Genomic DNA, 14,134 nt, shown 5'->3' with positions numbered 1-14,134 from the left:
TCACTGTAACTACCTCCTGTTCTTTTCTCTCACTCAGTTCCTTTCAGTCATGTGTCGTCTCCTCTTCTTTAGCCTCCTCTGCCCTCCACTGTTGCCCATGCCCTCAGCTCTCTGACTCATGGGCTCCTTCAGGGCCACGGGGAGAAGTGGAGCGCACAGTCTAGGCCAAAGCATAAATATTAGCTCAAGGTCACGGTCACAGAGCTCACACTGGGCTATGCATAATCATGAATTCAGCTCCTGCACAGCCTTCTTCCCTTCATACTCCACCACTTAAACTCTCACTGTATTTCTCACCATTGACACCGACTAACCTTGTAGGGTTAACCTCAGGTAATGGAGCATCCCCGGCTCTAATTTTTTGCTTTATTTTAGGCCGTTACACTCCTTTACGGGTTGTTAAGGTTACACAAATGCTAGCCGATATTTCTGGGGTTACCTCCAAATGTATTTTTATATTAAGTTAAAAATGTTCTGGATGTATTCTAAAGGGGGCTCATACACTCCCTGAGATAAAATACTGCCATCTTCACATCCGGGAGAATGATGCTTTAAATTCAGATACTTGCTTTGCTGATTTGTTCGACATTATCCCGAGATGAAACAGGGGCTATAAAGGGAGCAGGGAGATTGGAAGTAAAAGAAGAGAACGGCGGGCTGTGTTTCCTTTGAATTCCATCTTTAATAGACTCCACAGCTTCTCCTCTTTTCTTCCTCTTCTTTCCCCTCGTAGCCTTGTTCCTTCCCTCCTCCTGTCTATTATTTTCTCTATGTGATCCTGCACCCACTCAGCACTGAGACACATTTAAATCTGGCCTCCACAGGGGCTTGCAATAAAATGGTATTTAACTGCATCCTCAATTCCCTCCTCTCTCTCTCCTGCTCTCTTGTATTTTCCTCGTTGTAAACCCTGCACGTCCCTGCACTGATGCCCTGCCTCCCCGGCCCGTCTTCCTTCCTCCGACTCGCTTCAGGCCTCGACGGGCTGCGAGGTCAGCTTCAGAGATGTGTGGTCCTTCCCCCTCCTCTCTTTTTCCTTTAACTGTCTCACACGTTCTTCCCATCTACCAATTGTCAGCCATTAACCTTTCCTCACTTTCCACCACTTACATTTTTCCCCTCCCTCCCTCTGCTCCATATATCCTCACGCCATTAACGCCGCCGTACGTCCCCCTCTCTGTAGTCTCTCTTACTTTTCCCCTGCACATCATCCCCTCTTTGTCCTGCATGGTAATCTTGCTCTGCTCTCCCTCGTTGTCTCACCCTCCCCTCTTCCCTCCCTCCCTGCACTGTAGTCACTCTCTAATTGCTGTCTCACCCCTGCTGTGCTCGGACCCGGAGGCTAAATGATTTCTACAGGGAGAGTGGAAGCACAGGAAAACACCGAGTCCTTTTTTTAATAACTATTGATGAGTGTCTTGTCAGGAGGCATGTGTGTGTGTGTTTACAGTTACAATTGGCCCTCCTATTGGCACCATCACACGCTCTTCTCATCTTTTGTCTGCCTCTCCATGCCTCTTTCCTCTCTCATTCCTCCAGACTCATGAGAGAGCCTTTTATCTGCACACTTTTATTTATAACTTTGAAGCATGGCTCACGAGTTTTCTGTGTGATGTGTTTCTGCAGCGACGGAGTGTGTTTTACCTATTCTTGATACAAATGTGTATTTAGAATCTACAAGTGTGCGCGTGTTTGTCTATTCCACAACTTCTATGCATGTCAGGGATGGAACGAAGTGTCTGTTTACTGCAGAAGTAGTGAAGCTTTCACTTCAGGCACACATATCACATGTGCAGTAGAGTTCATTAAGTAGGACCCAGTTGTTGACACAAAGAGAAACTTTTGTTCGACGTTGATTTAACAAAAATCAACTACTGAAATCCAAAAGCAGAGAGACAGCAGAAGGAAAACAAGGAATACAAGCCACCACAACCTGACAAAAGACCAAGACTGACACACACACACACACACACACACACACACACACACACACACACACAAAGCGAGGGATAACAAGGCACAGGTGAACTCATTTGAGACACGGAAAGAGAGGATTGAAGTAAAAACAGAAAACCACATGAGGAAGTAAACTTTAAAAAAAAGAAGCTAACACTAACAGAGATACCGAGAATAAACTCAGACAATGTGAAATGCAGAAAAAGAGAACACAGAAGGCACACGGAGAAGAAAGACGCATAGGAGGAGCAAAATAAGAACTGAGCTTTACGATAATAAGCAAGGATCAAAAACAGACGGTGGTGAAATGCAGGAATAGTACAGTGAGAAGTATTGCGTCACATATAAAATTACAGTTAAGATTCGAACATTTCAGGCCAAATTTGATCCAATGAAATGTTTCCCATGAGTCCACGCCTACGCTACCTGAATCCATTAGCAGTAAAATACATACTATCTATATATTTGTTTGCCTTGTGTTTGTATGTAGAGCCTGTGAGATACCCAGTTACTAAAGCTGTGAAATACACTGCTGAAAAAAGATGAAAGGAACACTTTTTAATCAGAGTGTAGCATCGACTCATTTAAACTTGTGAGATATTGATCTGGTCAGTTAAGTATCAGAGGGGGTTGTTAATCAGTTTCAGCTGCTTTGATGTTAATGAAATAACAACAGGTGCACTACTACACTACTGGTAGCATGAGGTGATACCCGGACCCTACAGAGGTTGCACGGGTAGCCCAACTCCTACAGGATGGCGCATCAATACGTGCCATAGCCGGAAGGTTTGCTGTGTCTCCCAGCACTGTCTCAGGAGCATGGAGATTTCTGGAGACAGGTAGTTACTCGAGGAGTACTGGACAGGGCCGTAGAAGGTCCTTAATCAATCAGCAGGACAGGTATCTGCTCCTTTGTGCCTTTTGTAGCACTGCCAGAGCTACAAAATGACCTCCAGCAGATCACTGATGTGAATGTCTCTGACCAAGCAATCAGAAACAGACATCATGAGTGTGGCGTGAGGATCCGACATCCTCTAGTGCGCCCTGTGCTCACTGCCCAGCACCGTGGTGCCAGATTAGGATTTACAGAATACCAGAATTCTCAGCCCACCACTGGCAAACTGTGTTTTTCACAGATCAGAGCAGGTTCATGTGACAGATGTGAAAGGGTCTGGAGAAGCCAGGGAAAATGTTTTGCTGCCTGTTACTTTGTCCCTGGAGTGACACAAAGACTAGGTAGGCTAGGCAACGGCAACATGACTGCCATTAGGTATCAGAATGAGATGCATGACCCTACCCTGCCCGGCCTCATGTATGCCAGCAAATCCTGGAGGATGAAGGAACTGATACCTCGACTGGCCCCTGGTTCGGTCCGTCTAACGCCACCAGGTTGCATCTCAGACCGTCTAGGAGCTCAGTGATGCCCTGATCCAGAACTGGGACAAGATCTCCCAGGTCACCATCAGTTGTCTCGGCAAGGCCACACAAACCATTTTGAGTTGGTGCAATGCAATTTTGGTAAAATGGACTAAATTGTTTCATTTTTTCACTTGAATTCTTTTGTTTCTAACACATTACTTAGTCTATATCGGCATAGATATCCAGCATGATTGTTCTATGGAGAAATAAAGTGCTTTCAAAATGTTCCTTTCATTTTTTTGAGCAGTATAGTTTTATCATAAAAGAGAAATACTGCATGCAGCTGAATAAATGTACTTGTAGCTAATGAGGAACAAGCTTTGCAAGAGTGAAAATTAGAGAAAAAGCATGCATACTAAGAATTAACTTCGTCTGACAACCTCATTCTCACCATTGCATCACACCGAGGATTTCCTACAAGCACTTCTCCAATATCTCGTGTGCGCATGTTGCACCCAGAGGCTCAGGTCTTATCATTAGCAGGACAGTCGGTAACTAACTGTTTTATTTATATATCTTAAGATGCCCCGAGGCAGGGGGAATCTTTTAAATGCACTTTGCAGAGCAATTTTTAGTAGTGAATGTTAATGAGTCAATATAATGATGAGAAATGACTGGTATTGTTCAGCATGTCAGGAGCTAAAAGTATCTAATTACTATTTCCCACTGATGCCTACATGTTATAGATTCCTGCCATGCCCTAGTGTGAGCGCCATGTATAGTACAGACAGCAATGTTAATTGCGTATTACCAGCATATTTCACTAACTATGAATTATGTATGCTCATGATGATGTAAATGATATGCTAATGAGGACGATAGCCTAAGTCCACTTCCTGTTGCGCTGGTGAATTATATATGCACGTTCACCAACACACCAGGTCTCACATATGCTTACGCTGTTATCGGGGTGAAGACGGGGCAAGAAGGAATTTCCTAACAGAGAGGAAGAAGCTGCTGTATATGTCACGTTTTCCCCCCGCATGAGGTGTTAGGGAGTTTGCATTTCAGCAGCGAGAGAGTAAGGGGAGAAGAAAAGCTAATCAGAAAAGGGGCGGTTTTTTTTTTTAATCCCAGCTCTGCTGAGACGCCTTTTCTCCTCAAGAAAAATCTGTGTTTCTTTCACACAGCCTCTGCAATCACTTGAAACCCCATTACAGACCATGTGACAGCATCAATTAAATTCACAATTATCATGGGGCAGAGACACTCCACTGTGAGGAAATATAGTAACATGGCAGCGTCTGCAAGTGTGCACACGTGTTTTTGTGTGCCTGTGCATGCCCGTGTGTGTGTGTGCAGGGCTCTGCATGGGTGTAAGAGAGACATAAAGAGCGAAAGGGTGTTTGTAGAGAGCAGAAAACTGACTCAGACAGACCGCTGAAAACCTCTTGCCCTTTTAGGCAACTCTAGTGAACCTGAACAACTCTCCAAAAGCAATATGCTACAGTAAACAAAAACTTGCATCTCTGAGAGTGCAGAGATATTTCAAGCAACAGCTGATGGATAGTGGAAGGCTCAGAGACTGCTTCATTTTATATTCTCTTTAGATTGATGAACAGATTAGCACTTTTTGTGACAGAGCTTCTGAAAGTTTGAAATCAGAGGAAGTGCTCATAAATGTCCTTTCAAAACTGCGCCCAGCGCTGTGTCCACAGAGTTGCCCCCTCCACCCCCTCCACACCACCAATTCATTATCAGTTTAGCAGCAGGGCCTTTGTCTCCTATTGACATCACAGATTAGACTCTTGGCTCTAGTTTCCAGCTTTAGTAGAGATTTATTTGGAACAAACTGTCCAAGATCACACAAAAATCCAGCATGAATCAATGTCACAAGGCGTATTTTAAAACAAGCCCGCAGAAAAACACCTTCACATGACCACGATTTGCGTAAGGACAGTATAGTTGGTTTTAGGTGAGATGCGTTGTTTTGAAACAGAGGCAACAGTATTTGCAGCTGACTGAGCCTGATTTTGGACTGGGCTAGGTCTGGCAGGTGGAGCTGTTTTGGCCTGCACAGTCAATTTCTTCACACTTCTCCATTAAAACACAATCAGGCCCTCAATAGGGTAAAAAAAACACACAAAAAACCCCCGACAAGCGCGCATTGATCTCTCTACCTATAGAGCTGGCCTACACTGGGCCAGAGCGGGAGATTAAAAATTCATAAGCGTATTAAGATCTATAAGAGCATTATACATGTGTGCCGCCACTTGTCTCATACAGTAGGGAACTAATCATACGCATCTCTAACCCAGTACACACAGATACACAGTCACAATAGTGTTCTGGGTGTACTCCAAGTGTCAGCACTATCATATGGGCGTGTGTGTGTGTGTGTGTGTGTGTGTGTGTGTGTGTGTGTGTGTGTGTGTGTGTGTGTGTGTGTGTGTGTGTGTGTGTGTGAGTGGCCTGGCGTTGTTCCCTCCTTGAGTGCCATACAATGTGCTGGCATAAATACCTGCTTGACACAGCAGATTGGCACTAATGGCTTTACACGCAGTGCCATCTGTAAGCTGGACCATTGGCTCTTACATCTTCTCCAGTGCTTCCCAGCATTCCACTCAGACCTTCATCAGTCACAGCACAAAGCAAAAGGAGCCACATTAAATATTAGCTAAACATCAGGGAGGCTTGCGCACAAAGCCCGCGAGGTCCTGCCCATCTGCCTGCACCTGGATATTAAAACCTAAAGATGCAATGTGATGTGGGTCTTTTCAGTTCAACGCACCTCCCACTGAGCTGAAGCTCTGAACTTGAAGCGCTCACACACACAAACACGCACACCGGCTTCTCACAGCCTACAGCAGTCACACGGGGATCATTACTATTCATTTGCTCAGCAAACTGGCCACACAGGCTTATAAATTAGCTCATCTACCGCAGCTGGGTACTGAGACAGTTGGCGCATGCTGAGGACTGAGAGCGCAGCCATTACAGTGCAGGGCTCCGAGACACCTTCTGTCCACTCGACGTGACCTCTTCCACGCTCGTCTGCTCACTCTTTAAAAAAAGGGAGAGGGGAGGTGTGTGTGTGTGTACTGGGCAAGACACAGTCAGTCAGTGATCTAAATAAATTGCAGACCTGAGCAATAGGACTGTGCTGAGGGCGAATGCGGTGATAAATCCTGTCAAAGCAAGTATAAATCAGTCTGAATGAAATAGCATTAGGAGGATGTTGCAGGCCTGAGACCAAGAGCGAGGATAGCTGACAGGACTGACCTACAGGGAAATGAGGGAACACTTGGACTACTCTCTTGCTCTCTGCCTTCCGGGGAGGATCAATGGTGGAAGGAAAAAGTAAAGCTATTAATTCGCCTGGATATGTCAATTCCCATTGGCTGCTGTAGATTGGTTGTGATCATGACGAGCCCCCTGGGCTCACCGGATCGGGGGCTTTTGTCGCGCCTCGGTACTTCATAGATTCATTGGCGTTTTTACAGCTACCTGGAAGGTACCATATTGGAGGAAAGTAAATCAATTCCAATTGCGAGATTATAACGATGCACAAAAAAAAAAAAAAAAAAAAAAACTTGGAGCGTGACTATGGGGCTAAAGTATGCTAATGATTTCTTGTATGAGATGTGTAACTGAAACGGGGACCTTGGGTTAAATAAGCCATGTAAGAGACTTGTAACAGTGTCTTAAATATCCATAAAACATTCATAAAACAGTTCACAGCCCTTGTAAATGATGAATGAAGTTTTTTCCTTACCCGGCCAATGAGCACAGGTTCCGGCCCGGCGTATTCTTCAATCACAAAGAACTGGTTCCAGATCCAGCTCCTCCTGCTGCGAGACCGTGACCCCTTCACCTCCATGCGATCGCGCTCCTCCTCTTCCACCTCTGACTCTGCTTCTTCAAATACGAGGCCCTTTGCGTTTTTGGGATCCGCACCGTGCATCTTGGCGTCTTCCCCGACGCGGCTCCATTCGTGAGCAGGGTGGAGCCTCAGGACATGACTGCTGTTGACAAGTTTGTTGTCTTCATCTGCGGAGTACTGAGCTGTGCTGAGATCTGTTTGAGCAGTGTGAGCTGACTCTGTTAATGGGTCTCCACGGGACTCTGCTGCTCTGTTCCCCGGTCTCACTCCCAGGGGTTGCATTGTCAGCACAGACGGAGGAGACTCATTTGTTTCAGAGGGAACGTACAGCGGGAGATGTTTTGTCGATGTGAATGGCCGTTCTGTTTGGCTGATCATTACTTCCTTCTCAGGGCTCAAACTGACCTCGCTGCGAGGTGTTGACAGGAAACGAGCAAAGTGTTTGCTCTTGCTATCGCCGCTATCTGAACCCTGTTTTCCCAAGTTGTCCTGCCCTTTACTTAAAGCTGGCTTGACTTCACTTAGCGGATTAATACGAGTGTCAGGGCCCCGGTCCCGATTAAGATCTGTAGTGGCGACTGGGCTGGCATAAGGAAATGCAGTCTGATTATCATATCCCACATGAGACTGAGTGACAGCTATATCTTGTCTCGGCACTTTCTGAGGCTCTAGCTGTCCGTGATTAACGTCAATCAAATCTCGCTTCCTGCTCCGACTGCCCTTGCTCGGAAAGCTCAAGCTGGGAACGCTCTGCATTTGGGAATTGACAATCCTAACCAGGTTGTCTTTTGAGAGCAGCTTCAGCACCCCGTAACTGCCAGTGAGGTTCAGCTTTCGGCTCGAGTCTATGCTGAAACCTTTCCCTGGCACGCCCGTAGTATGGACGCTGAAATCAGGCCTGCCTTTGGACCTGGAGCCAGATTTAAACTTGGTTTTATTAGAGTGAATATCTGGCTTATGATGAACTGTGAAAGTTTTCTCTGACCTCCCTGTTTTGGAAGAGTCAGCATTCTTGGTGTTGTTTTTGACTTTCTTCCCATCCTGGGTAAACTCCTTGCTAGCGGCCAATGTGCGCGGGGCCACAGAGTCAACCTCGCGCTTGGGCTTGAAAGTTTGTCTCTCCTTATTAGCTACAGATGGGGCAGGATGATTCTGCAACATCTTGGAGTAAGAAAAAGATCTGGCGTCGCTCGCCTGCTCGTGGCTAATCAGGTTTCGAAGAGTAACCACGGGCATTGCATTCGAATCCACGTTCGCGTCCATAGAAAGGCTCTCCCCCAGCTTCACCACGTGCGATCCGCCCACTCCTCTCCTCCGTAAAATTTTACTGGCTGAGGCACCTCTCGCAAGCCCCTCCCACAGACACAAGGACACCAAGAAGAGAAAATTTCTCGTAATCATCTTGTCTTGTGGTGAGATGTCCTAATTGGAGACAGGTTTGCTTTGAGGCAGGCCTTGTTTTCCGGTTGTCTTCATTCTCTCCTCTTCTTTCCCTCTCCTCATGCCCTTCCTCTCACTCTCCCATTATATGCCCTTCACACCGAGCTGGAGGGCAGGTGTCAGTCACTCCTCTCCTTTTTGTTTTTTTTTCCAGCTGCCTGATATCTCCCTCTATCTCACCAAGTTTCTCTCCGCTGCTTTTTTTCCCTCCACTCCTCTCGTCAAGTGTCTCATTCAGTTTCCCGCCGAGGGTTGAACACCCTGAGAGAAAAGATAAAGATAATTAAGTTAAAACTTTAATCATTGCACTGTGTTAATTAAAAGTGGAGAGGCACAGACAGGTAAAAGAAGTCACTGACAGGCAGGACAGACCTTTTAACAGTGCAGCAATCACAATTTCACAAAGGCCTTTTTTAGGGCAAGAACGCAATTCAATTTATAGCTTCATAATCACTGAAATGTTTTACGCGAGACAGACAGGGACAAAGCTATCACCGCGGTATTGTATATGGAAAGGTGATAGAGTAACTCTTATTAGATATTGCTCTGGGCATTTATTAATGGGAACAACTGTCAAGGATTTCAGATTGCACTGGAAGGAGACCAGCTATGACATGAAGTTAGATTCATGTTATATTAAAGTGTGATTAATTACCCCGATTGATACTGTCTTTTGATCAGTCAGTTAACATTTCAATTCAGATGCAAGCCGTAGACGTGGATGCACTTTGTTGCATGTCGGGCCCCGAGCGATCTAAAAGGTTGGTAAACATCTGAATCTCAGCATGTCTCTCAAGCACTCAAGCCTCAAATGGAAATCCTACGCCAAATCAAAATGTCAGATATCAATCAGTGTGCTTGTTTAAAGATAAGAGCAGGAGCCCTTCAGTAGTGTTTCAGTAACATCAGCCCACACATCTGACAAGTCAATAATGTGACTATTTCCCAGATTGCATTAACATAAAAACCTTTTTATTGCTACTACGCGTGCAAAGGCAGACGAGCATGTGTACGGTGTAATTCAACTCCAAATGCCAGTGATTCGCTAAAACACTTTCAAGATGTTGGAGAAATCGCGTGAGATAGAATAACGGTCAAAACCAAAGCAGCGGGGAGCGATGTAACATTTTAGTTGCTGGTATGCCGCTCTGACACAGCAATTCAGTCGTGTCAATTCAATAGGCATCTTTGATTAATAAATTCCATAGACTGTAGATAAAAGATCGGCGCAGTTGTGTCACTTTAGCATTATTATTGTTTGATTGTCTTTTTGTTTTGTGTGTGTGTGTGTGTGTGGGGGGTGGGGGGGGGGGGGGGGTATTAGTTATTAGCCAATGTTAGGAAGATTAGCAAGCTGGATCCATAAATCCATATTTGATTCACACAAACACAAACAAATTATTAAAACACTTCTAAATATTCGACTTTCTCTAACCAATAATTGGAGCTAAAACTTCTATCACTTTATAACTGGATTAATTATACATTAACGATAACAGACAAAGAGGCATAAACAGAGCGAATTGGTCCAACTCGGACATTAAAGACAGGGCTACAAAGACCAAGACTGCATTAAAGAATGGACGTTTGAACATGTGAGTCTATGGGGACACCCCACGTGGACATCACGGCCACATTTCACGGCTTCTTGGTAAAATTCTCACATCTTTCAAACACTTGATCCCAAGTTCTTAACATCATTCTCGAGGTCATTTTCTTTCTTCGGGATCATGGAAGACAAACTACAACAATTTTAAATCATGAATAGTAATCTCAGTAAACCTGTGGGCTAATCCAGCAAATGCTACAAAACTGCATTTAAAGCTTACACATGCTGTGTATGCTGTGTGTTGTGGATTAAGCAGTGTCAGTTTCCTCTTGCCCTGTGCAGTGTGTTGTGGTGTGTCTGCGTGTATGACACTTGCTCCGCTGTGGCACAGACAGACCCTGTCAGCACATTCACTGGGGCATGACTGAAGTTGGGATGTTCCTCCTGGAATAGTTTTCACCCTTTTCCTCTCTCATCTTCCTCTCAGCTTCCTGTCTCCCAGCACTCTCTTTCTCTAAGTAAACCTTTTTGATGAACTGTAGAGAGCACCCTCCCCCCCATCCCCCACCCACCCACCCAGTCCTCTGCTTTTTTCCCACCTCTCCCACTCGCCACCTGTCTCTTCTACGGCCTATCTGTAAATCTCCCTCTATCCACTCTCTTAACCTGCTATTGTTTTAGTATCCCGTCCTCTCCTCGCTCCCTTCCATCATCTCCTCCTCTCTCTCATTTGTGTCAATCACAGTGCTGTCACTGTGTCCCTCACCCTCACTGCACTCAGGCTTCAATCATTCAGCCAATCTCATTCTTGGGCCTTGCAACATTGGAAGTGACAGGTGTCTCGCCGGATACCATGTTGATGACAGGCTACAACACCGTAATTGTGCATATAAATCCTGTCAACAAATTATCAAATGCAGCGAATAATATACATCCCGCACTTACACAAAGTAGCTGCAAAATGCTGGGGGGATTTTTACAGAATAATTCATATATAAAGCGCTCGTTACCAAGGATGCGAGGCCGGGTATGGCCGAGCGTTATCTCAAATGTACAGCATGAGGAGGTGATCAGGGGTGAATTCAATGACAGAGCTCCGCTTCTCCCGGAGGAACTTATCAGCTGGGAGTTTGATGGCCAGGCAATCATTGCCACGGGCACCTTGTTAACAAGCCCGGGGCAGGTGGCGGGATGAGGGGCAGAATATCAACATGGCGCTCGCCAGCTGAGCACAGATTTAAAACATTTTCGCGTGGGAGGTTCTGTCAATGTGACGTTTTCCTTTGAAGCACCACTTTCATTCTTTCATTCTTTTATCTTTTTACAGCATTTTCAGAAGGAGAGAATTCCCCAGAACCGAGTCGACGCACTGATATAATGTATTGATCTATGTCACAGCCTTTCACATTGTGCTGAGCACCTTGGGGAGAGCTTCTGTTATGCCATTAACCTGGGTGTATCAGCCTGTGCAGCTGTAAGTAAGGATAATTGGGTGCTGCAGTTTGAATCACAAGGGAGCTCATATTTCCTCATTAGAGTTTTATAATGTAATATGGCGAAACTGCTGTTTTCATCCTTGTGAAACCAGCATGGATCAGGACGGGGATCTCAACCATAGCCTCTACTAGGATTTCAGGAGTAAATAAGGATGATAAGGTCATACTGCTCGCTGCTTCAGGGAGCTCTGGCTTCCTAATTAGAGTTTTAGAAAATATATAGTTGAGGTACATTCTCAGAGTTTCCAACTGTACTGTATTCCTGCAGCAAGTTTCTCAGTGAACTGATTAATTGAGGCCATAAATATCTTAATTATTTTCCCTCTACTGGTCCCAGCCCACCTAAAACTCCAATGATCTTTTAGTTCGTTAGTATTGGAGGCAGATTCTTGCCATCGATTGCAAGCTGTCACCAACTTAACAAGACTGAAAATTTTAATTACAATTCCCCCTCTTGCTTTCTGTCTATCCTCTTTTTCTCCCAGTAGCCCCTGGAGAGGTAGAACACCACCACAGGAGCAACACGGCCATCCAAGCCTTCTCCACAACCATGAGCAAACCCAGACATGCCAAGCCCTATTGACTAAACATTCTTTTTAAAAAACTTACTCATTTACATGCACGCACAAACCTCACAAAGCCTTATTCATCCACACTGAATTCTCCCTGAAAACACAGTATATATCTGGGCAAGTGTGAAAAATAAAGAAAGCTCTGGGGACTCCCTGTCTGGACACAATAAAGTCAAAGAGAAGAAAGGGAGCGCTCTTTCACCAGGAGGGAAGAGAAAACGCACCCATCCCCAAAAGAATTATGCATAGAGTAACAAAGGCTAACTCTAGGGGGAGGAGGGCAAAAATGAAGGAAAAATAGGAATGTTTGGTGGAATGGTGGAGCGCGTGTAAGCATCTGCGTGAGAAGAGGATGCGAGGTGCTGATGGGTGGCTGCTGCAGGGAAGCGGGGCCCTCCTTGGAAGACCAACCAGGTAGTTTTGAAGTGCAAAGCGCCATAAAGCAGCTCTGTCCTCGCCTTGAGCTTTGGCAGATAAAAGCAGACCTATCAGAGTGTGAGGAGGTGAAAAGCAACAGAAGCTTTCATCTGTTAATGTATGAATATCTTTTTCGCTTGTGTCCCCAGCCTTGTCTCTATCGCACCCTTACTGATATACTGACAGCAGGTGCTAACCTCTCATGGGGGGTGTACAGCACGAGCCTACGGACACAAAAACGCTCCAGAGGCTATTTTATGGAGTGCAAAGAGGGAAACAAGTGCAAGGCAAACAATGTGACAACCCTATTTTTTTGTTTTCTTTTTGTTCCTTTTTTTGCAATAAAAAGCAATGCTATGAATTTACAGTTTTGCATGGCTTCAAGAGCGGTGAAATTCAGTCCACTTAGGGGTGGCTGTTTGCCTGTTGGTGAGATTAAGACTAAAAATACTCAGTATAAGAGAGCGGCAGCAGGGGTTTTTGGATTTGCTAGGCTTTCAGCTAGATCAATGGGGTTACAATGAAAGGCAAGAGTCAGAGCTTGTAGAACATAAAGCAAGAATGCGGCTATTTAAAATACAGAACATGCAGCGAAAACAGCAAACACGAGACGTGAGCGTTCGCTCGTGTTGAATTATCTTTACAATAATGCACAGAAACGTCTGGAAGCAGCTTCTCATAAATCCATCTGTGATTCGTGCTTAGTAACTGGGTCCACTTGTCACCTTGGCACTTTGTATGTCGCTGTTCTCGCTTGCACACACTTGTTCCCTGAGAAGGCAAATACGAAAAGCACAATTCTAACCTGTAATCCAGGAGCGGTGTGCAAACCAAATACTGTATTTGCACAGTGTACCAATTCAGGAGGTGGAGAACACAAAAAGAAATTTGTTTTCACAGGAGGTAGAGAAACTCCACCCCCACCCCACCTCCAAAAAAAAAACAACAAAAAGAAAAAAATTAAAGATCCAAACTGCTGCTGCATTACAGGTAAGTATTGTACTGCAGTCTTGTGCTGAGAAGGAGCTGACATTAAGAGCACTGAGGTCAGCTACCACCTAAATCCAAGCTGCTGAATGCCTGCCCTATTATGACACAAGAGTAAAAAGCCAGTTACACCAGCCCAGCATCCTATTTGGTCATTTAGCAAAACGCAGCTGGAAGTCCGTTTTGTAATTGTGTTTTGTGTAAGAATGCAACTTAAAAGCTGCCCCTTTTTCTCAAGTAATATTTTTCCACACGCTCCACATAGAGTGGGGGAAATAATTATTTGATCTCCTGCTGAAGTTTCCTCACTTACAAAGAAATGAACCATCTCTAATTTTTTATGGTTGTTTTCTTTTAATGGAGAAAGACTGAATAACAACCAAAAACATAGAAAAAAAAACATATTACATAAAAGTTATGAATTGATTTACATGTGGTGAAATTAATATTTGTTCCTCTACAGCCCAGCCAGAAC

At 44.9% G+C, this 14,134-nt stretch overlaps 1 protein-coding gene across 3 annotated transcripts in view; it reads right to left on the bottom strand.

The window, feature by feature from the left end:
* Nucleotides 1-14,134, bottom strand: part of cdh24b (cadherin 24, type 2b) — a 160,695-nt gene that overhangs the window by 96,809 nt on the left and 49,752 nt on the right. For all 3 annotated transcript variants that reach the window (XM_082512993.1, XM_082512994.1, XM_082512995.1), the window contains exon 2: nucleotides 7,091-8,899. In XM_082512993.1, coding sequence (XP_082369119.1) covers nucleotides 7,091-8,599 — 1,509 coding nt within the window. In that variant the 5' untranslated portion in view covers nucleotides 8,600-8,899. The remainder of the gene's footprint in view (nucleotides 1-7,090; nucleotides 8,900-14,134) is intronic.

This window comes from Aulonocara stuartgranti (genome assembly GCF_965226115.1).
Source record: "Aulonocara stuartgranti genome assembly, chromosome: 18".
NCBI lineage: Eukaryota > Metazoa > Chordata > Actinopteri > Cichliformes > Cichlidae > Aulonocara > Aulonocara stuartgranti.
Note: the sequence above shows the minus strand (reverse complement) of the source record. Positions and strands in the feature narration are given on the sequence as shown.